This window comes from Gymnodraco acuticeps, unplaced genomic scaffold (assembly GCF_902827175.1).
Source record: "Gymnodraco acuticeps unplaced genomic scaffold, fGymAcu1.1, whole genome shotgun sequence".
Lineage (NCBI taxonomy): Eukaryota > Metazoa > Chordata > Actinopteri > Perciformes > Bathydraconidae > Gymnodraco > Gymnodraco acuticeps.
In genome coordinates this window covers 2579944-2606624 of record NW_022990693.1, presented here as the reverse complement: position 1 = coordinate 2606624, position 26681 = coordinate 2579944, and the positions used below count along the sequence as shown (strand labels likewise).

The 26681-nt window shown below is 43.8% G+C and overlaps 1 protein-coding gene across 2 annotated transcripts; it reads right to left on the bottom strand.

The window, feature by feature from the left end:
• Positions 1 to 7685: 7685 nt before the first annotated feature.
• On the bottom strand, positions 7686 to 25490 carry tgfb1a (transforming growth factor, beta 1a). 2 transcript variants are annotated; one of them, XM_034230522.1, is made up of 7 exons: positions 25154 to 25490; positions 23734 to 24430; positions 11968 to 12249; positions 11599 to 11830; positions 10097 to 10247; positions 9161 to 9271; positions 7686 to 9049 (listed from the first exon to the last, which is right to left on the bottom strand). In XM_034230522.1, exons 2-7 carry the CDS (start codon positions 24062 to 24064, stop codon positions 9002 to 9004), a joined length of 1155 nt encoding a protein of 384 aa, XP_034086413.1. In that variant the 5' UTR covers positions 24065 to 24430; positions 25154 to 25490; the 3' UTR covers positions 7686 to 9001. The 2 variants fall into 2 exon arrangements, with proteins under 2 accessions (XP_034086413.1, XP_034086412.1); XM_034230521.1 differs by having other exon boundaries at positions 23734 to 25490.
• Between the last annotated feature and the right edge of the window lie 1191 nt (positions 25491 to 26681).

The window sequence follows — 26681 nt, the reverse complement described above, 5'->3', positions numbered from 1 at the left end:
AAATGTAACTTCACCTTCTTAATAATACAATTGGCATTGCACATGAGTCACATGAATCATGAAATTACGGGTTAATTAAATACAAGAAATACAAAAACATATAAAGTGCTGTTGCAATGTTGGACAATTTTATCTCCATTACCAGGACCAGTATTACTTTGGATCCCACAACAGATACCTCCATATTGAACAATAGACACGCTGGTTGAAAGTGCAACATACCGGGTGTATTAGATAAATAAGAAGATCAGAATACCTTTATTAGTTGATTTACATTTTTACAGTAAAAGTAAAGAGGCTAAATATTAATTAAGAGGCATGCATACACAAATTAGAATCTACAAAAGTACCCATCCAGGTAGACAACATTAAAGGTGGGGTAGGTCATTTTGGAGAAACCAGCTCGAGTGTGCTAGCATTTGAAAATACACAGCCAGAACAAATCTGCCACTTCCTCACAGAGCCCCTCCTCCAACACACACAGACCAATTGTTTGTGCACAGATGGAAGGCTGACAGGCAGGTAGGCCATCCAGTTATTTTAGCCGGGCCGGCTCAGATGATTGGTCGTGCTTTTCACAGTACCACGGCTTCCACAGATGACATTTTTTAATGGATTTTTTGTCAAAGCACTTCAGATATTCATTGCTATCAGGATGTTAAGAGCATTCCATGGAATATAACAAAAAGTGTATCTCGAGCCGGTTTCTCAAACTTACCTACCCCACCTTTAAGTACAGTAACAGTATTTACATTTTTTTTTTAGCAAAGTGTGATAGCAGCCAGATAACAGTAGTGAAATTAAAAGTATGCAGTATATTGCACAGTGATTAAAGATTGTGTTCCAGTAGTCTTACTACGAGATTGCATCTCGTAAGAATGATAATTATAAAGCGGTATATATTGCACATGAGTGATAGTGCGCAACATAGATTTTGTAGTAGTCTTTGTTGTTATAAAGAATATATAGTTAGAAGTTATGACAAATCAGTGTTGGACAGTTACTTTTTATACAAGTGCTGTACTTTACATGGATTTTTATTTTCCTGCTAGAAATACAAATATTTATATTCTCTGGTGGTACTACTTTTCCCAAAGTCTGAGTACCTCCTCCACCACTGTGAATAGGCAATCCCTCTCATAGAACAGCAACAAATCCTAAGTGTATTCCACTGACTGCATATGACTTAATGTACACACGTGTGCATAAATCCATCCTGCACATGTATAAAGCAGTGTGTTTGAATATGCTCTCATGGGTGTACTGTACATGTATAATGTGATTGCGTGTGAGCGTTCATTGAATGGGAGGAGAAATGAGGAAAAGATTGCATAAACCAAACACATCATTTCACCCTGCTGCCCGCTCCCAAAGTGGCCCAATCGCAGGAAATGGGTGTAAAGGAATGACTCAGCTTCATGTTGACCTCCACCACCCCTCAACTCCCTAACGCCCCCACCCTCTCCTTCAGGGCGGCTTTAATTAGAAAAGCAACTCGTTTGTTTTTCTTCGTCTCAACACCCAGTCTGCCCCCTCTCTCCGTCTCTGCCTCTTAAAACGAGCGCATCCCAAATTTGCCGATGACTCATAGCTTTCTCCTCCACCCATCGCTGTCGTGCACCCTCGCTCTTGCTCAATTGGCCTAGATTCCGCATTTAGTGCAGGGATGGAAGAAAAAAAACAGCTGTCACACAGATGTATGTATCATACCTGCTCAGGTGTGTCGGATCAGTAGAACACTCGAAGCTCCAACTTTGATACTGTCATGCTGAAACGTTTAAGTTTTCACCCGGGTTTGGTTTCTCAAGGCCAACACAGTAACACACACTCATGCGCTGGGCTCATGCACGTACACAAACACTCAACTGCTTCAAAGGATGGCGTGTCATAAACAGAGGGACTGGGAAGGAGGAATGTGTTGTTCATTGGGGAATTCAGAGCCAGTGGGGAGAGGAAGGAGGGGTGGGGGCACACTGACCTAATGTCCCTCGGAGTGGAGGCAATGGAGGAACAGGCTTATTCTCTGCTGTCATAACCCTTGTACGCCCATCAGTACAGCCAGGGCCGCCCCTTGCTAACTTGGGGCCCCAAGCGACATTGTGAGATGAGGCCCCCCCCCCCAACCGACAGGAGTGAAAAAATGTTTGCAAATATAATTCCTGTTTATTATTATTATCAACAGTTACTTTTTTATACAGTGAGGTAAATGGTAAATGTGCATGTATGTCGTTCAGTATGCGTTTACCGGTGAATACGTCTGCATTTCCTGCCAAATACTAGCCTCATAAAGATTCAAATATAATTAATGCAAATAAACTACTTCTACTAATAATGATAATCATAATCAATTCAATAATAAAAATACTATATTGTTTTATTATAATATAGTCAAGACAAAACATGCTTATGACATACTCAAAAAATGATATTTCTTAAATCTGTATTCAAATGTAGTTCCCTCTGTCAGCAATGGACCAACAACTACACACACATTTCTATCAGTATTTCTCTGTGTTGTGGTTGACATGATGATGGCTGTTAGGAGTTAAGGGGAGAGGCTGAGCATCACCATGAAATGTGCAAATTGACATAAAAATGAATAAAAGGGGAAAAAATGCTCCATGTTTTTTAGGCTGTAAACTTGAACTGTTATGTAAGCCAACTAGACAGACAGTGTATCACTCTTCCTCCTGTACATTAGCAGATAAAAGGCATAACATACTTGAATGAATGTTAAATAAAGAATGCTGGAAATAACTGCATCTCCATTAGCCTATATGCTATGCAGAGGCTGCCTTCTTCATGTTATGAATTGCAGCTGATGTTTTAATATGGCAATTTGACTTATACAACATTCGCAAGTTGTACATTTGACTCATACAATAATAACCCACCTTCGAGTGATGCCCTAGTTTCTTCATGTTTTGTTTTTTGCGCCGGACTGAAACTGTCTTTTCACCGACATCTCTTTACCTGCACTAGTGGCCGTATCAAAGCCGTGATTGGTCAGATGTCGATACATTACAACGGTGTCGGGTTACAGACATGCTCCCCTTGTCATCTCTCGGAGCGTCCACACTACAGCTTCAAAAAAAGCTTGGAGCTGGGCGTGTCTGAAGCTTGGGGATTTTATTCGAGCAACGCGACCAACAACCAATCACATGAATCTCCCGCCCCCGACATACAAAGCAAAAAACCCCGGGGATTTTATGCGAGCAATATATATATATATATAAACTCCCCAAACAGGCGAAAACCTACCAGTTTCACCCACTGTCTCTGCCACCTCCCTCCATGACTGGTTCCTCCGGTTTGTATCCCGGTAGGTGAAGAGGGTCTGGTCATACAAAACCGGGTGATTTGCTACGGCGATAATTAGTTTCTCCTCCATCTTTTTTTGAAATATAGAAATGAACGGCGGGATATCTCTCCCAGCTTAGACGCGGTTTGATTGGCTAGGGCTTGAGCTGTCAGATTTTCAGAAACGGGATTTGATTGGCTGGCGCTGGCTACTCCGGCGTCTCCGGCGTCAGAAGTTGAACATTGTTCAACTTCTGACATGTTCAACTTCTGACGCCGGAGGCGGACCGCTATGCTACCCACAATTCAGTTCGGCGAAAAGCGAGGCAACGTGACGTCACCCCATTCAAAGTGAATGGGCAGACGCGTTGGAAACCGTTTTTGAAGCTGTCGAAGCTGTAGTGTGGACGGGCCGTCACACTCTCGCGCGGGGTGCGCGGAGAACTGAGCGGAGAACTGCGCACAGCAGCTGAGGCCCTCTGGGCGGGGCCCCCTGCAGCCTGCGTGATTGGCCTGAGGGGCGGCCCTGAGTACAGCTGAGAGCCCCACTGACACAGGACATCATGGCTAATCTAAAACAGACCCTATACCAAGCTAGCAACCCCCTTACCTCCCATTTATCCAATAAGGAGAGTCAGGTTACTATGCGATGCAGACAATGTGTGTGAATGTGAATGTGTGTGTGTGTGTGTGTGTGTGTGTGTGTGTGTGTGTGTGTGTGTGTGTGTGTGTGTGTGTGTGTGTGTGTGTGTGTGTGTATGTATTCACAGAGCAGGAGGATGATATTTCTTCCCACTGTGTCAGTTTAACCCAATGTGTGTGATTTGGAAGTGCCCTGAGGTCCTCTTCAGCTGGCTTTTTAAAAATTCCTAAAGTTCCCCAAAATAAAATGGGCGAAGCAGCTTTTATGAACAGACTACAAGACACATCTTTTAGATTAGCTTTTTATTAGCGACACCCCCCTTTTAACTGATCTTCAATTGGACCGCTCAGACATGTGTAACATGATATAACACAGTACAGGAAAGGGAAAACCCCAAAAAGCATAAAAAGGCCTCTTTAACAAACCTTGTTTCCAGAAAACCAGAAACCTTTTAATAAAAAAAACATTTAGTTACACACTAGGGCAATAAAGGCTAGCGAGGTTCTGCTAAAGAAAGTTATTGGGACCCTCAAACCTCACTAATTCTCCCCCCCTCCCACTGTCACCATCACCCATGGTGGATGTGAGAATAAACTGCTATTTAGGATATGCCTCTCCCCTGGGTGTAATCTCAACAGGGCCAATGTTGTCTTTGTATTACCGGGGACGATGGTAGCTGTTTATGAGGCTATATGTGTCCCCTTGTGTCCATGGAAAGGGAAAGGGAGAGAGTAGCAGAGAGAAAAGAAAGAGACGCAATCAGAACATAGGAAACGGAGCGGGGGGCGGGCCTGCTGTGAGACGGGCCTGCTGTGAGACGGAGCCTGTCCAGATATATATTTAGTGCCTTTCCTTATTTAGGAAGATGTTTCTTACTTACTGAGGTCCAGCAAATGAGTCAGGGCGCAGCATGTTTTATAATCACACTCACTGGTTCATCATACTTTCCCTTTGTAGTTTTCACTTTGAAGAGTTTTTCTCTTTCCTCCTCGGCGTACGAGGCTATGATGTTAGCTACTGGTTATGTGCATGACAAAAGAACATAGCCAGCATCTGGAGAAAAGGATTTGAGAGACTCTCATTTGTGAAAATGTTGTTGTTAATGCTAAAACACTTAAGCTAAATGGAGAAGAAGTGTGTGGTCTATTATTCTCTGTTCATTCAGTCCCCTACATCTGTTTTCTCCCCTATTACCTGCCTTGATTGGTACAGGTGGTAACTCCACACGGCCAGGGGGGCTTCAAAGCGCTGGCAGGGGCTAAAGATGAGAGAGGACAAGTGAGAGAAAGGAAGAGACAGAGCAAGAGATATGGTCGGCTGACTCAGACTGTGATAACCATCTCGGCTTAAACTGCAGGTGTGAAGGGGGAGGCACGGCGGTAAAGGTGAGACAGGTGGAGTGGGGGGGGGAATCTGTCAACTCACCGTTGACCTTTTCGCACATTCAGCAGTTCAGCCTCCACACAAAACTTCTCAATAATCAATTCATGTGTAGACACTGCTACACATTTCCAAAGCCAAGGTAATAAGGTGTGTGTGTGTGTTACAGTTCTTATATTTCTATCTTTGTGGGGACCAATCCAAAGTGAGGACATTATTTGTATCCGGTCCCCACTTCTCCAAAAGGTGTGTATGTGTGTGTGTAAATATTCATGGTAGGAAATATATGCATTAAAGTAATAAAAAGCGTAATGAAATAAAAAAACAACATCAATGAAAACAATAGAGAAAGCATTTTAACCAAAAGATATATTGCGAAACAATGACATAGGTAGTAAAACGTAATCGTTTTTTGTAAGGATAATTAATAAGATAGGAAAACAGTGAAATTACTCAGTCTTCATAAACATTCAAATGAAAAACAACTCAGCAATCAAAATAAATAAACATTTGATGATAATAATAATCAGAGCAGAGTTTTAACAGAGAGTAGGAAGCCATGTTTGTCGATGTGTGAGTATTTGTGTGTGCATGCACAGAATCAGCACCTGGAGCAACAATGGCTGTGAGCAGCTGTGTGTTTGTGGAGCAGCAGCAGGACACCACAGTGTGTTATTAAGGTCGCAGTCAGCTCTGTCTGAGCCCACAGGAATTACACCAGAGATCTACTTTTAATAAACAGTTGGCGCAAAACATCAGTGGACATACGTATAATTGCAAATGTCATATGTGTTGTAATAAGACAGAACCCAAAATAGCATTTCAAGACGGGCGGCGTGGCTGATCCACTTAGATTGTAGCATGTGCATGTTTTACGCAGCCTAACATGAAACAGAGCTTTTACAGATAAAAAAGCATGTGCATGCAATTAAAGGGTGATTTATAACACAATCGACTTATTTGCTCGGAGGAAGTGCAACAACAGAGCAATTTTCTTATTACTCATGAAGTCATATAAACTCTGCACGTGGATTGCATTAACAGTAGAGGAACACCTGCTTGACCCTGAAATGCTGCAGGCAGCCGTCTTCACTTTTTCTCTCTCGTGTAACACTCGCTAAGGAAGATTCAAGTGCCCTTTTTCTTTGGATGCAGCATTTGTTTCAGGTTGCTTCAGCCAGAGGGCTCGGGAGGAAGCAGCTGCCGAGAAATGAACATTGATTTGAAGGACAAGCCTAGAGTTTGACTTCCCTCTGGGAGTGTTCCATTAACATCCTGATAGATTTATGAGCCTCTTCTTACTCTTTGTTTGGTCATTACAGGGAAAGTAAAGCAGGTGGAAGTGCTGGCATTTTTAGAAACATTTGAATGATCTTGTCTCCTCCAACACAACTCATGTTTTGCTTGTTTGGGGTTAGGTAATGATCCTACTTTCTTGCAGAAAAAAACGTTTTAAAAACGTTTTAACGTTCCAATTACATCTGCCAAGATAAAACAGTACGTACTGTGCCTCGGCACCATTAAAAATCAAGACCTGGCAAGGGATCTGTGTGGATCACGTTGAGAGGTGAGATAAAAAGAGGATTCAATTATGTTGATCATGTTTCATTTTTACTTTGTTTATCCTCCTTTGGAGAGCTCTTTCCAAACAAGGGATCTCTGTGTTGAAGATTCTTGCACTTTGCAGAAGAACCCTGGGTAACATGACCAGCTTTGGAACAAGATAGCACAGATCACTGTCACTTTGTTTGCAGCATCCCCCACACCCCTCGGGAGCACAAATCTTATGTAAGGTATTTGACGTGTTGTGCTGGAGCCGCGGCTGTGTGTCAGTGGGTTCAGTGTTTTCATGTGCATGTGTACAGTATGTGTGTTTAATTTTCCATGTAGTCACTGCCCTTAAGTCTGGGACTTACCAACGGGTCTGGACCTGCTTTCCTCACTCCCAATTCAGCCTCGTGGGCTGCCAGTAATCCCTTGAGTACTGAGGGAGAGGGGTGGGGCTGGCAGGGTGGGGGTGGACGAGGTGCCTCGAAGATAGTTAAAGAGATGTTGGTATGGTGTGCATCCCTACATGTAAAAGCAGTGCCAAGAACGGGGCTTTGCGTCCGGGAATTGGAGCGCTGCCTCAGGTGCTGCTCTTCTTCAGTCAGTCCACAGCCGTCCAGAGTAAACACACATCCACTGCTGCCCAGAAATAGACCACACGCACCTGGCATTCACCAAGCTTTTCCACTGGTAGATCTGACATTGGACAGTCATAAGCGCACAACCTGGTTTTATAGAATTTGCGGAAAGAAACATAATATTTGTTCTGTGCATGCTGTATATCCCCACCAGCAAAGGAAATACACGAGAGATGTTTAAGTAGCTGAAAAGGTGTGGGATTTTTTTAAGTCACAAAGCAAAACATCCCAAACACTGACAAGATGAAACATTTCATTCATGTTTCCTCATGATGATGAAGACAAGAATGCATGTCTAAATGCTATCGGCATACACACACTTCACAGCACAGCTCTCTGACGAGTGTGGTGTTATTCTGCTTGGAAAAAATATTCCACCCTAACGTGATAATTTAACAACAATGTTTATTTCAAATTGTTAAAATATTTACAAATACAAATTTCAAATGGTAAGTGCACTATAAGAAGAGTATTGAAGCGTGAAACAAGCTGAATTCGTTCTTGAGTTGTGCAAAAAGCATCACACTACAGATGAAATGAAAAAGAACTGTCCTGGAATAAAAGGCATACATTGCCTCTTATTATAACTTACTATGGCGTTATAAAAAACAAAAACAAATCTGTGTATTGAGTCTGTATGGCTTCCCAACACCACAACCACAGCCCCTGACCCTCACCATCTAAAGACAACAAGCTGGCTGTAAATCCTGAGAGAGAAAAACAAGGTGTCATCACTCTTACCACCACTGATATTACTCATGGCTCTGACAGCACGGGAGGGTTCATGAGGACAGACTGACATTTAACTATGTATTAAAAAAGCATTTTACAAATCACGTGGGCTGTAGAAAAGTAAAACTGAAGAACGGTTGTCGTGAAAGACTTGAGAGACTCCAGATTCTCGGTTGGAGGGAGTTCCCAGGCTGGACTGTCTGTTCACCTTTACGGTTCTCCAAAAACACCTGGGGCATTGTTGTCCAGGAAAACCCCAACACCTGGGATTGAGCACCTTAAACTGAGACCCCATTAGGAAGATTATATGGAAATAACCACTTATCCCAGACAATCATCAAGGTCATTTTGGTCCTCGTATCCTTTGGAATTCCTCCTTCTTGTTTTTATAAAAATCCTTTAAATCTGTCCAACTTTTACACATGTATATCACTTCTTTACAGATCTGTCCCTCCAACAAATAAATTAATTCATTTAAAGACAGATATTTCAACTACTGCAAGGAAAAAGTATATACACATAGAAAAGAATATGGATAAAAGAAGTCCATGGTTTGTGCGTTCAACATGACAATGGTGGCTCTCAGGAGAAAGGTTGGACCACAAAGATCCTGAAGACTTTACATTTGTTGTTCTCCATGTCCTCATTATTCTGCTCCTTATTCACCTCATTGTTTCCGTTGTATGCCCCTCTCTGTGGTCTCAAACACATCTCGGTTTATGTTCGAAAGGACGCGGAGCAGTGTGCCATGTCGTATTTTTTAGCTACACTTGCAGGACTTCACAACCATGTTGGACAGCTGCTCCACCTGAAAGTGAAAATCAACAGTAATGGGTTAACTCATTGGCAAGTGTGGCTTTCACATTAAATGTTCGGTAAATACTTCAGAATGGAGGCTACATGGCTGCGGTATGGATACCTTGTGTTGCCTGCCCACGTAATAGAGGATTGGCAGTGGCTCCAGGGCCTGGGGAACGCAGCAGGGCTGGGCAGAGGCTCCTGGGTTGTGATGCTTGTACAGGGCCAAAATCTGCAAACAATTATAACAAGGGAAGGACATGAGAACAGCTGAATGGTTACAGCGCATACCACATAACCGCAACCCTTTCCATTCCAGGACCTTTGTTGCGTGTCATACTGGGTTTCCATCCTCTTTCTATTTTTATTCCGTCTCTGCCAAATAAAGGCAGAATGCCAAAGAAGGATCCTCAAAAAGTGATCTCAGCTCAGTATTTCATAACCCACAATGCATGTGTAGTAAAAACTGATTGTTACAAGCTTAAGTTACCAGAGTGTTTATGTTAAAATATTGGTATTGGCAACAAAATGTTGAATGGGAAGTAGGCTATTGTAAATGAAAACATTTGACATTGATGTAGTAATCCGTCTTGTACGTGCTTTATTATTAGAAATGGGTGTGTAACAAATTATTTATGTCATTAACAATTACAATGATATATATTTGTTTACATTTTGTATTGTATAATCTTTCAAATGTGAAAAAAAATCATCAATGAAATGGCCTTCCATCAGAATCATCGATCAGCAAATTCTATTTGGAAGCTCGAACCACTAAATGTTCGACCAAAAATAATGATCAATTATTAGAATTGTTCCTTTTCTGTCTACCAACTAATGGAGGATCGGCTCAGCAGTCATTTTAACCCTCTTTATGAACAGTGACAACACTTCCACAATCCTGGTGTGTGAATCAAAGCAGCCCTTTAGAAGCCATAAACGGAAAAACATTAAGTTCTAAGAATGATTGCGTCTGAGCTGCCGAACCTTAACTCTGCTGTGCCTTCATTTAGCCATGGAATCAGAAATAGATAGTCCACTACTTTGAGGTGTATACCTGAGAATATTTGTTTTCAGCATTCCAGATGTAGGTGCAGGACCCCATGCAATAGTTAGCATTGTAGCCCGTCGGCTTATGAATCCACTTCCAGCCTAGATCTTTCCTGAAGTCGATGTACAAGCTTCGCACGCAGCAGGTCTCCGTAGTACTGCGTAAAGAGAAAACAGGGAAACGTTTTTGATGAGAAAGCATAGCAGTTGTCAGTTGTTGTTGAAAAGTTGCTGTGGCAGGGAAATCTTCAAAATCAATTAATATAAGATTGCTCTCATCCCATCAGTGTACATTTTGCAGGCACATAATGCAAGGTCTATCCCACCCTAAGTTAGGGTTTAGTGTCCAATAAAGGGCAGCAAATCTAATCAAAAGTGTAAAATGCAATGTGCTCAAGTGCAGCTGGGGTTCAGTAAACGAGTAGTTTGCAGGTGGAGTCTGGACCCCAGTTGCTCCTAAAAGCCAGACAGTGTGTGTGGACAGCCTGGTCTCATAAAAACAACGTTCTTGTACAACAAAAATGCGTTTTCAATAACGTTTCAAGGCAAACCTATTTTCTCCCAGATGACGCTTTGTTTTTGATTGATGGAGTATGTTTCTAATCAGTGGAAGACGCTGTTGGGGTGGAGTCTGGTTTGATGGATCAAACATACACAGGACTTTCACCCAGAGTAGGAATATACTAGCCAAACCGTGATCTTTCCCTAAAACCGAACCAAGTACTTCTGATGCGTATTTCATTTGTTTCAAGTCATAACGTTACACACATGTTAATAACTGTGACTGTAATCCAGAAGAAAATATGTTTCCCTTGAAATGTAATTGAGAATGTAGTCAAATTGCATCGGACCATAATTTGTAGGAGACAGGGTTGGCGTAGATAGATTAAGTACTGAGGCCTACTGGGGTTGAGAAGCGCTGTACAAATACAGTGTATTTACCACACAGCTTTGAGTTGTGCTTTCACCTGTCCCAACGTGTTAAAACCAAGCCCCCAGGAAGTGCTCCGGACGTTGAAGCAAATCTTTGTAGTGGCCAAACGGTGGTACTACAACTTCTGTGACATCATTGGGCCCAAAAATACTTTTTCCCATTGACTTACATTGAGTAAGAGACGTCTGTTAATCAGCGCCCGGGTAATATATTAAAACAAAATCAACCAAGTGACCGCTTTTATAGCCCTTTAATAAGTCATTAGGGTCTAAAAGTTTTCTCCCTTACATTCATTTGACGTAGCCGAAAGCGGAAGATTGGAGGCGTGGCTTGAAGGGAAAGCTAAACTTTGCACGCTCAATGGGCCCAGATACGGGTACTTTTGCTCTCAAGAGTCCATGTGCCACTGAGCAACTTCCATAGGTAAGAACGGGTTCCGCCTCCAACACTGTATCCAGTTCTCTTCATACATCCATGGTTAAATCTCACAATGGGTAGCAATGCCTGATTCAGCTTCAAACATGTTATTGAAATAAATTACAACAGAAACATTTGCTATCTGCAGGATTGCTTACGCTGTACAAGTATCTTTGGTGTCCGTGGAGCGTTTTCGGCGCGTGGTGAGGTGGCTGCTGCTGTTCTGAGGGATGGACATGGTCAGGATGTAGGGTGGTTGCTTTGTCAACAGTTGCATAGTTGATTTGTCTCCCCTACTGTTGTCAATACCGGAGATTTTAAAACCAAAGACTTCGGAATTGTTCAGGCCGCATTCACAGAACAGCCGAAGTTCGAAGCCCTGCTCATCCTCTGGTGAGACAGAACAGTTACAGCCATTAAAAACTTTATTGGTTAAGGTCGACATCATCTTTAGTATCTGCAGACAGGTGGAACTAAAGAAATGAACAGGCGTCATATCAAGTGTAAATAAAGTTATTTTTTCTCACCAGTCCCTTTGAGCCACGTCTGCAGGCTCTCAGTGACATCGAAGGACATCCACTTGTCTTTCCAGACATTGGAGACGAAGCGGGAGACGAGGTGGCGACGCGCTTTCCCCAGACCCTGGTACAGCTCCACCCGCTGCTCATTTTGTATGCTGGTGCCCTTGATGAGTATCCGTAGCTCCGCACTGGTCAGCAGGCGATAATCCCCCACACTTTTACGTATCTCCGACAAGTTGAAGATCATCGGGATAATTTTTTTCGTTTCTGTCCCTGTGTCATTTTTTTCTGTGGGATTTAAAACAGTAACTGATGACAAGATTTCAAAAACAAGAAGGAATCTTATCACCAATAATGACTTTGGATGCATAAAAAACACAACATGCCATGTTTAAAGGCGGAATATAAAAGACACTGTATGTGTTACTGGCTTTCAGAAAGGTAACTATTTTGAAATGTAATTAAACATTTTAAAACTGCGTCTTTTTATGGAGGAGAATATATAATTGGCTCGTTGTCAGCAGATGTTAAATATTAAACATTTGAATCTGATATTAAGGCACAGACAGGTATATGTGTTGTTTCCATTCTTTCATTATCCTTTGCTCCCTAATTTACGAGAGATGGTGGAGATCTGACATGTTATTCTTATATTCAGTGGTGGAAAGTAACATTAACTCAAGTACTGTACTTAAGTACACATTTGAGGTACTCTTAGTTTACCCAAGTATTTTCATTTTATACTTCTACTCTACAACACTTTGGAGGCCAACTTTGTACTTTTTACCCCACAATATTTATTTTAAAGATGTATTCACTAGTTCTTTTATAAATTCAGATTTTGGCTCACAATACTTGGAAGAAATGTTTAAAATAGGATTATTTGGTATAGATTTAACCCTCCTGTTGTGTTCGGGTCAAATCTGACCGATTTACTATTTAGATGTGTTTCCCTCCTTATGTGCCCATCACCCCACATGGATCACACCTGGCACACACAATACATGTTCAGTGTCTATCGATGATCATCATATTTAGGTTACTAAATACATAATCTAAATAGTTTTTAGTGGTGCTTATATAGTCATAGTTATTGCAGTAAAGATAATTTGCTCTACAGGTTATATCTCTTTGCACAGAACATTTAAAATGTTTTTCCTGGACTCTTGACACTGCAGTTACCACATAATTGAACTACGCAATCTTTATTATTCAGAATGCTGTACTACACGCACTAATACAATTCCATCCATCCATCCATCCATCTTCTCCCGCATATCCGTGGTCGGCTCGCGGAGGTAGCAGTTCCAGCAGAGTGCCCCAAACTTTTCTTTCCCTTGCCACATCAACCAGCTCTGACTGGGGGATCCCAAGGCGCTCCCAGGCCAGCGAAGAGATATAATCCCTCCGCCTGGTCCTAGGTCTACCCCTTGGTCTCCTCCCAGCTGGACGTGCCTGGAACACCTCCCTCAGGAGCCTCTGATCCCCCCCTTCTGGCTCAGCTCTCTTTTCGTCACAACGGTGCTGTAAATCGACTGCAGTACCGCTCCCGCTGCTCCGATTCTCCGGCCCATCACAAGCTCCATTGTTCCCTCACTCAAGAACAAGACCCCAAGATACTTGAACTCCTTCATTTGGGGTAAGGACTCATTCCCTCCTTGGAGTGGACAGTCCGTTCTCCTGCTGAGAACCATGGCCTCAGATTTGGAGGTGCTGATCCTCATCCCAGCCGCTTCACACTCGGTTGCGAACCGATCCAGTGAGTGCTGAAGGTCGCAGACCGATGAAGCCATTAGAACCACGAATATGGTTACAAGCCCTGGCGGAGGCCAAACCTCACCGGAAAAGTGTCCAACTTACTGCAGAGGACCCGGACACAGCTCTCGCTTTGGGAGTACAGAGATTGGATGGCCCTGAGTAGAGACCCCCTCACCCCATACTGCTGCAGCCCCTCCCACAGTAACTCCCTGGGAAACAGGTCATACGCCTTCTCCAAGTCTACAAAACACATGTAGACCGGATAAGCGTACTCCCAGGCCCCCTCCAGGATCCTTGCAAGAGTAAAAAGCTGATTAGTCGTTCCACGACCAGGATGGAATCCGAATTGTTCCTCCTCAATCTGAGGTTCGACAATTGGCCTGACCCTCCTTTCGAGTACCTTAGAGTAAACTTTCCCGGGGAGGCTGAGTAGTGTGATGCCTCTATAATTGGCACACACCCTCTGATCCCCCTTTTTGAAAAGGGGAACCACCACCCCGGTCTGCCACTCCTTCGGTACTGTTTCCGACTTCCACGCAACGTTGATGAGACGTGTCAACCATGACAGTCCCTCAACACCCAGAGCCTTCAGCATTTCTGGGCGGATCTCATCCACCCCCGGGCTTTGCCCCTGTGGAGTTGTTTGACTACCTCAGTGACCTCCCCCCGGGAGATTGGTTGTTTCTTCAATTGTGCCATCGACTACTCTCTGTGATAAGTTTCTTAAATTTTTTATCGAAAAAGTATCTGCACTTAGGCTAGCCCACACTAGTGCTACCCCAAATCCTGTTCCTTTTCTGTGCCCTGCTGTCCTCGACCACTTTGAGCCTGTATCCCTCTCTTCTCCCTCGGATGTAGTCAAGCACCTGCGGCCGACAAACTGCACCTCAGACAGCATTCCCTCTCGCCTTCTCAGAGATGTTTTCAATTCAGTTGGAGCAAGTGTTTTATTGCTTATAAACACCTCTCTTAGCTCAGGATGTGTCCCAGCTGCCTTCAAACATGCCGTGGTGCAGCCACTGCTTAAAAAGAAAAATCTCGACCCCTACATTCTCGCAAATTTTAGGCCCATCTCCCAGCTACTTTTTTTATATAAAGCCCTGGAGCGAGTAGTCTATGTCCAGCTGCAGTCTTTTTTAACCACGCATGGCATTCATGAAAAGTTTCAGTAACCACAAGGTTGGATTATTGCAACGCTCTGTATGTGGGTATGGACCAATCAATTAGACGCCTGCAGCTAGTGCAGAACGCAGCTGCACGTCTTCTGACTGGCCACAAAAAGCGTGACCACATCACCCCAATTCTGGCCTCACTGCACGGGCTTCCAATTCGGTTCAGAATTGATTTAAATCCTTTTATTTGTTTTTAGAGCACTAAATGGGCTGGCTCCAGCCTATATAGCCGAACTCCTCCAGCGCTACACCCCAGCCAGAGCTTTAAGGTCTGCTGACCAGCTGCTGCTGGTAGTGCCCAAGACCAGGCTCAAAACCCGAGGGCACCGAGCCTTCGCAGCAGCTGGCCCCAGGCTCTGGAACACTCTGCCATGTGAGGTCGGCCCAGACCCTAGGGGTTTTTAAATCAACACTAAACACTCACTTCTTCTCCCTGGCCTTTTAGTCAGAGCGGAGTACGATTCCTGACATTTCCCTGTGTTTGATTTTTATATTTGCTGTTGTAATTTATTGTCTTCTGTTTTGCTATTGTAGTAATGTGTTATTTATTATTTGCATGTACAGCACTTTGGCTCGACCAAAAATCGTTTTAAAATGTGCTTTATAAATAAAACCTGATTTGATTTGATCCCCCGTCATACTCCAGCTCTGCCTCTACCATAGAGGGCGGAGTTGTCGGGTTCAGGAGTTCCTCAAATGTTTCCTTCCAACACCCTAACACTCCATCAGTTGAGGTCAACAGTGTCCCATCCTTACTGTACACAGCTTGGATGGTTCCCTGCTTCCCCGTCCTGAGGTGTCGGGCAGTTTTCCAGAACAACTTTGGTGCCGCCCGAAAGTCCTTTTCCAAGTCTTCTCCGAACTTCTCCCACACCCGCTGCTTTGCCTCGGCCACGGCTGAGGCTGCTGCCCTTCGGACCTGTCGGTACCTTGCAACTGCCTCGGGAGTCCCCCGGGATAACAAATCCTTGAAGGCCTCCTTCTTCAGTCGGACGGCTTCCCTGACCACCGGTGTCCACCAGGAGGTTCGAGGGTTACTGCCCCTTGAGGCACCTAAGACCTTGAGACCACAGTTCCCAGCTGTGGCTTCGGCATTAGAGGCTTTGAACACCGACCACTCTGGTTCAATGTGCCCAGCCTCCACAGGAATGCCCGAAAAGCTCCGCCGGAGGTGTGAGTTGAAGGCCTCCTGAACTTGGGCCTCCTCCAGACGTTCCCAGTTCACCCGCACTACACGTTTGGGCTTACCAGGTCTGTCCAGAGGCTTCCCCCGCCACTCAACCCAACTCACCACCAGATGGTGATCAGTTGACAACTCCACCCCTCTCTTTACCCGAGTGTCCAAAACATACGGCCTCATCTCCGATGATACAATAACGAAATCGATCATGGACCTTTTGCCTAGGGTGCTCTGGTACCACGTACACTTATGAGTAGGAATGGGTATCGTTAGGATTTTATCGATACCGATACCGGTACTGCTTATCGGTATCGGTATTTTTTGATAATTTGGTGCTCAAAATTATAGACATGATTACAAGATGTGAAGATTAAACAACAGTCATTTTATTGTAATTTATTTGTATTTATTATTTAATGTAACTTTTTCAATGTTTGTGTTTGACAGTGTGTCTCTGGAAGGGGGGCTGTAATTAGGTTAATAAATTCATGTAAACATGACCATTATTCAGTTAAAACGAGATGCTGCGTACGCACCTCCTAAACCGGAAGCTCCGGTCGGCTAACCATTATATTGCGTTTATTATTTATAATTGTAATGATGGATTATCAGTAATTATTTTAAAGTTACACAGAGACATTGGATTAACTGTTTTTATGCCCTTAAACACAACTTTTTATCACAAAACAGCAAAGATAAGACATAACTATCATCATGGCTACGTAAAGTGAAGATGTTTTCTTGCTCTTTCCTGGCTCCTAGTTCAGTGAGTTTTGGTTGTACAGTGATGAGACTTAGACCAATGGAATCAGCTTTCATGTGATATGTTGTTTGTGCAGATAAAATGACGTAGAAAATATCGCTTTTGCCAGTTATGTGCTAAAGTAGCCGTTAGCCCTGTTAGCCCTGTTAGCCCGTTTTGCTAAGTGTTGATTTAGACTCTTGGTGTTGGACTTCTGTTCCGTGTAGCTCAAATGGTTAATATCGTCTGTTAGCTGAGTTTTTCCCGTTAAGTGGGTATGCATCATTAATATATTGTTAAATGTTAAGAAGCCTTGAGACGCTGTTTCTAGCAAGATGTTGCGTCTGCCCCTATGGTCTGCCCCCGGGAGTCTCACAATAATAAGAGCGCTGTTAGGAGAGATGACAAGGGGCATTCACAGTGGCCAATCAGTGGTACTCAAGCCGGATACGTCACACGGGATGAGGGTTCCCATCCAACCAGAATTGTTTAAACTAAGGAAGTAGCGTAATTCATATACCGATAGCAGCACCGTTTGTCCAGTGGCTTAACGGTATACCAATACCGTCCAATCAGGTACCGGTACTGACTTAGTACCGGTTCTCGATACCCATCCCTACTTATGAGCATCCTTATGTTCGAACATGGTGTTTATTATGGCCAATTCATGACTAGCACAGAAGTCCAGTTACAAACCACCACTCCGGTTCAGATCAGGGGGGCCGTTCCTTCCAATCACGCCCCTCCAAGTGTCTCCATCATTGCCCACATGTGCGTTGAAGTCTCCCAGTAAGATTAAAGAGTCCCCTTCAGGAGCCCCATACAGGACTCTTTCCAGGGTCTCCAAGAAGGCTGAATACTCTGAACTGCTGTTTGGTGCATAAGCACACACAACAGTCAGAGTTTTCCCCACCATAACCCGCAGGCATAGGGAGGTGACCCCCCTCGAAGAATAGAGTCCAACCAGAAGTAAGGTTCCAGAGCCAACGCTGTGCGTAGAGGTGAGCCCAACCAGATCCAACTGGTAACGCTCCACCTCCTGCACAAGCTCCGGCTCCTTCCCCCCCAGAGAGGTGACGTTCCACGTCCCCAAAGCCAGCTTCTGTCGCCCGGGTCTGGTCCGTCGAGACCCTCTGCTTTCACTGCCACCCTTCTGGCAGCGCACCCGACCCCATCGCTGTATCCCGTAGGTGGTGGAACCGCGGGACGGAGAAGCGGAGGTGTTGCCCACATTGCCTTTTCGGGCTGTTCCCGGCCGGGCTTCATGACAAGCCCGGCCACCAGACTCTCGCCGACGAGTCCTCCTTCTGGGCCTGGCTCCAGAAGGGGACCCCGGGCTTCCTCCGGGCCGGGTATCCTCACTTCGTGTGTCGTCTTTCATGAGGTCTTTGAACCAATCTTAGTCTGGCCCCTTGCCTGAGACCAATTTGCCATGGGAGACCCTACCAGGAACACAAGATTCCAAACAACACAGGTTCATTAGGGCACACAAACCTCTCCACCATGGTAAGGTGCTGGTTCTTCAGAGAATAAAATTGAGTAGCCAAATTCACAGTGTTACTCAATAATTTAAACTGCAGTCAATCATTCATCCATTCCAGCTACTGTAAAGTTGACCATAAAGAGCATTTTGTTTTCTTAGTTTATTCCTGACCATATTTGCAAGTTTTATTCCTGAGTCTGCCCCATTCCATGACAGCAGGAACATTCCCCATGCACGGGCTGACTGAAAACAGAGCCAAGCTACTGAAGGCTTTAACATCATAAATCTACCGGCGTTACTTTGCAAAGTCGGAAGGAGACGTGCAAAGATAATCGGAAGATGGAAGAAAGATGACCCAAGAGTGAAAGGAGGTGTGGGAGGGGGAGTTGTAACAGGCAAAGTGAAGAATGCTATGAATATCACTCACAGTGGTGAGGACTGGAAGAGAGTGAGTGAGTGGGGGTGCGGAGAAATTGGAGATGTGTATCAATGAAGCCGGGGCCTGGCACTGGCCCAAGCCTTCCACTCTGCCTGAGCCTGCCAGAGCCGGGTTCTCTGCTCCCAATCCGGGAATTACTCTTGGACCTGACAGGAGCTACAAGGAAGCCCTGCTACAGGATCAGCCTGTACCAGGATCCTACATGGCACCATGGTGTAAAGTAACTCAGTAGATTTAACAAAGTAGTGTACAATATTAAGTGACTTGACTTGAATATTTAGATTTTCTTTGTACTTTTACCCCACTGCAATTCAGCGGGAAATCGTGTAATCGTCTTTTACTCCATCACATTAATTTAGTACCTTTAGTTACTTTGCAGATTGGGATTAATGATATGAAGTATAATCAACAACCGAACCTGGGGGGACGTTTTATTTTCTTTGAGCACCTGATAAAGCACTTGATAAATAAAATGTATTATTATTATTTGTATTATTTACTCAGACTTTAGTTCCACCTGGAGTAAATTCACAAGCTACCCTGCAATATACAAAGTCATTCAAACTAGCTGCACCTTTACCAGCTTTGATAACACTTTAATGATCAATAATAATAAAACATATCATATATATTATTCTGAAATGGACCAATCTGCACAATGACTACTTTTACTTTTGGTACTTTAAGTACATTTTGATGCTGATACTTTTGTACTTTTACTTGAGTAACATTTTTAATGCAGGAGTTTTACTTGTAACAGAGTATTCATACACTCTACTTTTTCACTCTACTTTTACTTCAGTACAAGATCTGAGTACTTTATCCACCTCTGCATGTCAGGGCTGCTTGTGTATCATTAACCAGTACCACCATCTGTGTTGTTGCTTAGGTAGTGTTTCACGACTTGTAGGGAAGCCAAACTAAAACTGAAAAGAGCTGTCATGGGGTTCAAAGGGAAATTAAATTACATTTATACTGGTCCCACCCAGAGAATCTTCAAAAAAACGTTTGAATGAAAAACACAGAGCATCACAACCCGTGAGAAGAGCTGTGAACGGTGCAGGGAGCAACACCATGCACGGAAAGTAATCTTCTCCTGCTAGTTTAAGTAAACTGAGATAGATGTGTTAAGAGAAGCATTTGGGAAACAGGAAATTAAGTCACTTCCCCTAAAGCTCCTCCACATTTTGACTGCACTACCAACAACTCTTTATCCTCACTTCTACTTTCCATTTGACGCATCTTCTCCCTATCACTTAAATGCTTATCTGATCCAAATACAAGACTTTGGAGGAGACAAAGCGTACAACTTCTTCTCCACGCCCGGCTTAGAAAGGGCCTTGCTCTTCCCAATGGGGGTATAGATAGCACCCAAGCCTGTGCGTACATGGGTGTGGGGGGGGGATTTGTGTGTTGAATCAGGGCCTATCCACAGGTAAGCCGGGGACAGCTGTTGTGACAGGTTGGGAGACAGCTCTGTAATTACCAGTGGGAGGCACCAGATTCCAGCAACAGGCTAAATACCTGCCTCCTTCATACGTTCAGCTCCACCCTCCAATGGCCCACTTGTCAATGTTCCCCCCACCTCACACTGTTTACGCACCCCAGTTGCTGCTTCTCATTGTAGCATGGAAGCAGCATATTAATCTGCTGTTGAATATTATACATTTCTCAGTGAGCAGTGAACCCATTTAACTCTGGAACACCACAAATAGGCATGTTTCCAAATAAGGGGGAAAAATGGTCTCTCTGTTAACAAGCTAAATTTAAATTGGACTCATACCACGTCTAATGGGAGAGGTGAATATGTGTGGGCTTTAAGGGAAGGATGTGCTAATTTACTGAAGGAATCTAGCCTAATTCACCACTTAATTACCATAATGGCGCACACAAATATGCATCTCCCTAGGCTGTGTTGGGGTATCAGGAAAGTTTGACTCGCCCAATAAATAGAACCACAAATTGAAGTGACGAATAGGCTATGCTGATGGATGATGTGTAAAAACTTGTTGTCCACACGCTCTGCTCACAATCTTTTACTTCTCAATGCAGAGAAGAAGCACCCACACCCTGTTGTGTGATGTACTTTTAAATAATTGCAAAACACTTTTTGCTAGGCCTGCACACGTACACTCCTACACTTGAATTTCCCAGAGTATGTTTTCAGAAGCCGTCCTGAGGGTTATTGGAGCGTTATTGGGAGTATCTGAGTTCCCAGTTGTGACATTTTATCTGGAACGCCCCCTGAGGTCAGACTTCCTACTTGGAAACTTCGAGATACCTCACCATCAGGGTTGGCAGGGTTACTTTAAAAATGCTCATCTTCTATCTGCAGAAATGTTGCTACAATGTTTGTATGGTACCTGGGCCATTTGGAAATTAAAGGGGACCTATCATGCAAAATGCACTTGTATACGTCTTTTATACATGAATATGTGTCCCCAGTGTTCCAGGGAACTCACCAAGTGTCAGAAAACACAACCCTCTCTCTTTTCCTCCATACCCAAATCTCTAAAAACGGGGCTGCAACGGAGCTGATTATTATTTGAATTTTTCTGACGTCAGAAAAGGGGTGCTCCGCCTATATGGGCAACTCTCCACCTATCAGGGGAATGAGAGACCGCTCGAAAGCGCTGGAGACGATGTAGTACATATGCCAGGCCTGTAAGTGGCGCTGTAGTCTGCCACAAAAGCAGAATCAGCCCTTGCAAAAACAGGGCTGGAAAAGAGCAAATAGAGCGAAATGAGGCATGGCTAAAATGCATGATCTGTTTGGTATTTTGAAATAAAAACTTCACAGACATGTTCTATATAGGTATGGCCCTACAATATATGTTTCAAATATAGCATGATAGGTCCACTTTAAACAAAAGTAGCACTAAGAGTTTAACTTATGCACCGGCACTTACAATGGTCTTGCTTGTCTGAAATTAATATGTCAGCACTTTTCTTGTTGTCCTTCATTTGAATCTTTATGGTTTATTGCACTTATTGTAAGTCGCTTTGGATAAAAGCGTCAGCCAAATGCAATGTAATGTAATGTATTCACAAAATACGAAGTAAAGCGTTATTGTCAACCGGTATTGCTAACAATGGCTGACTCAAGTTTGCTGCTAAAGCTGTAAACAAGGCGAACAACTTTCCTGCAGGCGGCCATATTTTTCCTACTTTTGCCACTGGAGCGCAGTCAACTCGGATGTGATGTTCCGACCTCCGACTTCCAATGTAAATGGAACGCAGCATTAGACAGTGGCTGGGTGTTCTCTGGCATTCCACAGAGGTAGGAAACACATGTTCCCCATGGGCATCGCTTGCACCGGACCTGAGTCACTCAAGATCTCAGTGGCCATCAGCCTGCTTTCCTTCCTGCCAAGCAGACCCGTCAAAAACATGCTGCAAACACACTGATAATAAGCTCAGGAAACCCAGCAGGGGTGGACGGGTAATTATTGGCAGAGAGATATGGGAGTGAAATGGGAAATGGTCAGGGAAGGAGAAAGAGATATGATGGAGAACAAGTGACAGGATAAGCAAAGGAGAACCTGATGCTCAAGTTACAGGAAACCCCCAATCCCTGAGGGAAGGAGAGGGAAAAGAAAACGAAACAGACAGGGTGAGGGTGAAGGAGTGCATTTCATGTCGTCCCTCATCCCATTTCCCCCCCCCCTGTTATTTTAGTTTTCATCTAAGCAGAACAAAATCATGCCCCTTGGTTTTGAGCGTGTCTTTCTTCTCCCTTCAGGACTGCACACTCCTGAGCAGCGTCCATCCACTTTCTTTTGAAGTGGTGGATAAAAGAGGGATAGTGTGGATGCCTGCCTGATGGGGTGAGAAGTATAGGCATGTAGAGAACAATAGACCAAAGAAACCAAACCGAGAAAGAAAAAAAATGTCTGTTTATCATAATAGTTTGGGAGCCGTTGCACAATTACAGCCAGAAAACCCTTTAGCTGAACAAACAGCACAGGCATGCCAGCCAAACAAACAGCACTAATAAAGCAGTAAAAATGCCATAGATACAACGAAAGCAACACGGAGAATGGGACCAGATGAAACACACCATCCTGCTAACGTGTAACGCCTGTGATCTCTGAACTCCTCAAGCTGCCTGAAGACGTTGGGTAGAGATCAGAAGGGGTACACGTGTTTAGGGAATTTATGGAGGAGATCGGGCAAATACTGATTGGCCTGGTCTCAGTTTGACTATCCCAGTAAACTGCTAGAAACATGTTGTGCTCATTTTCATACTTATATTTTAAATTTGGGGTGCAACAATAACATCTTTGCATCATTTTATGTTCAAGAAACAGATAATGACTTGTACTTTCTGTGGATCTCCTTAAGGCCCTTTTCAGAAAAGCAAAGTCTGCTTTGAAAGGCTTCCAAAAATTGAATAGGTAATTCTCAAGCTTTCGTGGAGATACATAGATGGGCTAAATAAAGCAACACTGATGTGAATGTGAAAACCAGGAACCAGACATAATTAAATGATCTTTTTAGGTATTTTCTGAAGCAATGCAGCGAGGTATAGTTTCTTGTTATGGTTGGAAGGAGTCAAATCTGATTGGCATGTTAAAGTCCTATGTTTTCTGTGCAAATGTATGCGCACATGCACTGAAAAGGTGTAATGTTCAACAATTGTTCCCTGGCTTTTTTATGCAAAATTGTAGTGGGTCAAAAGAAATTCATTGTTAAATGTTGTTTTTGAACACCCTACACCTTTTCATCTCACCTCCTCACCCCTGCCACTATAGCAACTGTTATTGTAAGATCTGAGGAACAACCATTTTCCAACACGGAAGCAATCATGTTCAGCATCTTTGCTTCCATGTGGGTGTGTCTTCAGCAAAGTGCCTTCAAATGTAGAAGCATAAATGACAGTTTTACGTGACACCCTTAGTAGTTAAACCATCAGCAATCGCCCTTATCCTTGACAACGGGCGTCCACATGTGCACCACCCATGACTGATGTATTGCCATTGTATTGCTGGTACTCACCTGTCATGTTGAACTTGTGCAGCACCTTGGCGAAGTATTCCTCCTCCTCCTGCTCCGTGGAGATGTCAGTCTGGACCTCGCTCTGCTGCTCTGTCAGTATCTCCTTGGTGCTGTTGTAGAGGGACAGCAGGGGGACGGGGATCTCCTCGTCGTCCCCCGTCTGATCCGGCTCAGGCTCTTTGGGCATACGCAATTTGCTAAGGATCTGGCTCCTGATGGCTTCAATGCGCTTTTTCTTCACCATCTCCAGGTCCAGCGTCTTACATGTGGACATGCTGCTTACGTTGCCCACCATGTAGACGACCATGAGCATCAACAACGTCAGCTTCATGGTGAATGTTTGCAACTACTTTTGGGCTCTGGTTCTCGGCGAATCCTCCCTTTCACTGTCTGCCACTGACCAGGGATGCTTAGGGAACAGTGAATCACTCCGTGGAGAGGTGTGAGTGACGCAAGGTGTTTACAGACAGCAGAACAAAAAAGCAGTGTGGAGAGTCCTCAAAGTTCAGGAGTAGTGGTGCCACCGCAGTCGCTGCCTCTGCTGCTGCTGTGAAACCACCTAGCACTTGTGTCTTCTTGGCATGAAAACCAATGTAGAGATTCCCAGTGGGCGGACAGACCTGAGCCAGCCTCTGACTCAGCCACACGGGTAACACAATGACGTTCCAGACGCTGTCAAATGCTAACAGAGCCCAGCCTAACGTGCAAACAGAAGCACACACCAAGATTCAGAAGAGTCACAACACACCCAAATACTCTTGTCTTACTCAAAGAAACTTCCACATGTCAAAACAAAACGTTCTTTAGCCCTTAACATTTGAGTCTAAGATTTTTCAGCTGACTCTGCTTCCTGTCCTTCTTTACCCCCGAGGTCTCTTCACAGATCATTCAGGACTACCCTGTACACGGATGTGAAGTCAATTGAGCCCTTTCTAAATGTGACAAAGAGAAAGAAAATAGCAACAATTCATACTGTTCTTAAAGCTGTGTTTAAAGTTTGACCCCTGGGGCGTTGAGTCAACCCGGACTAATCAAGTATCCTCGGGCCAGAGGAACAAATGTATAATGTAGTATTTAAAAGTTTCACTAACTTATTCTGATGCAGTCAAGCCATTAAGACATGTCCCCACAAAGACACATCTGATACACTCAAACACTCTCCGCTCTGACTACCTCTTTTTAGCATTAAGAGCATGTGATCTGTGTACAGCTGCTAGAAAAATGATTTCCGACTCATGCTTACTTGACACACTATGACCAGTTTTCTGACACTGTCTCTTTATTCTAAAACACAATAATGTTATCCCTGTGTTTCGATCCTGAGATAATAAAAGAAAAACAGCTCAGGCAGGGGATGCTATAAAATAACAGACTGCCACTCCAACTCTCGTAAAACAATAGTTGCTTAAGTTTGACACACCTCTTTACATGTGCACCATCCAGACCCAGCAGCAGCAGCAGCAGCAGGAGTAACAGTCCCTCTTAAAAGTTATGAGAACCGGATTGTAGTCTTGTCCTCTCTTCCCTCTATCCATCCATCTGTATCACCTCCTTGAAGCTCCTTCACACCTTCCCTCTTGCTCTGACACTACTCCCTATTCGCACCTCTATTTAACTCCCCAGTCTCTCTCCCCTTTCTCCCTCTCTCCCGATGCTTGTCAGAGCTTGCTGGTGACAGAGTGATTTGTGGAAGCTCGGCTAACTTCTCTCTTGCACTCCCCTCGCTCTGGCTCTCTCTCCCTCTAACTCTTCTTTTTTTTCTGGTTCCTGTTACTCGTCTCATAGAGCGAGGAGCTCTCCGCCCAGGAAATGAGGGTAACGGCCGCAGTGTAAAACATCTGCTGTTTAACAGAGCTCTGCTGCCTGCCTTCTGTCCACATCAGGAAGCCAGCAGCTGAACACTGCAGAGCCACCAGAGCTCTCACACTATCTGCTTTCTCTGCCACTGGTGACTGACATGTCAAAGGGCTCTGCAGTGGTGTGAAGTAACTAGGTACATTTACTCAACTGCTCATCTTAAGTAAATGTCCGTAGCTTGTTTGTGTCAGAGGTTGCTAAAAAAGTGACAAAATAAGACTGCTAAACGTCATCACGCCGACCATTAGCAGCCTTTAGCTTAGCCATGGTCAGTGGTGTAAAGTTGTTAAGTAAATATACTCAAGTATTGCACTTCCTGTACATCTAGACCCCAGAGGTGAAGAGTGTACTTTTTACTCCACTACATAGGCTTACAGATTTGGATTAATAATATGAAATACTGTATGATCAACACTTAAATTAGACTAGACCTGTAGTAAATACAAAGAAACTGAACCCAAATCTCTCATGTATTATTTATTATCAACCATTCAAATTTAAGTTCAGGAATATTTTACTAACATATTATATGAAATTATGTATGTCCCTGTATGACACTGGTTTGCCGCCAACCACATTTACCTGGTAGCTGTGAAGGTGAACGCCTGCCAGGCCAAAGAACTGGGCTCGGCATGTCTAAAAGTAGAAGGGTGGTTTTGAATGGATGGAGAGCCAACAGGGCTGGGCCGTGTGGTGTACTGACCTACGTCTGAGCGCTTTTTAAAGGTACAATTGTGTATTTTCAAAAGAAAGGCTACATTAAAACAAACCAGTGATGGTTTCAATCATTGTTGTCTCTGTCTGAGGGATGATTCATTAAGGAAGTAAAGATAGTACACTGAAAAAACGGAAACGTTGACTTTAATTAAATGTATTATGCTTTCAAATAACCTAATACAGTTTTGTGAAATCTGTTGACATTATACATTTTTACTAAAGTCAACGTTTCAGTGTATGTTGCCAACAGTTCAGTTGTTATTTAAGGTTGTGCTCAAACTGGGTTTTCCACGGTTGTTTATTGTCTTCCACTCTGTCCGACGGTTACAAAGAAAGAGCTGTTCATCAAACACTGGTAATAAACATGACGTTTA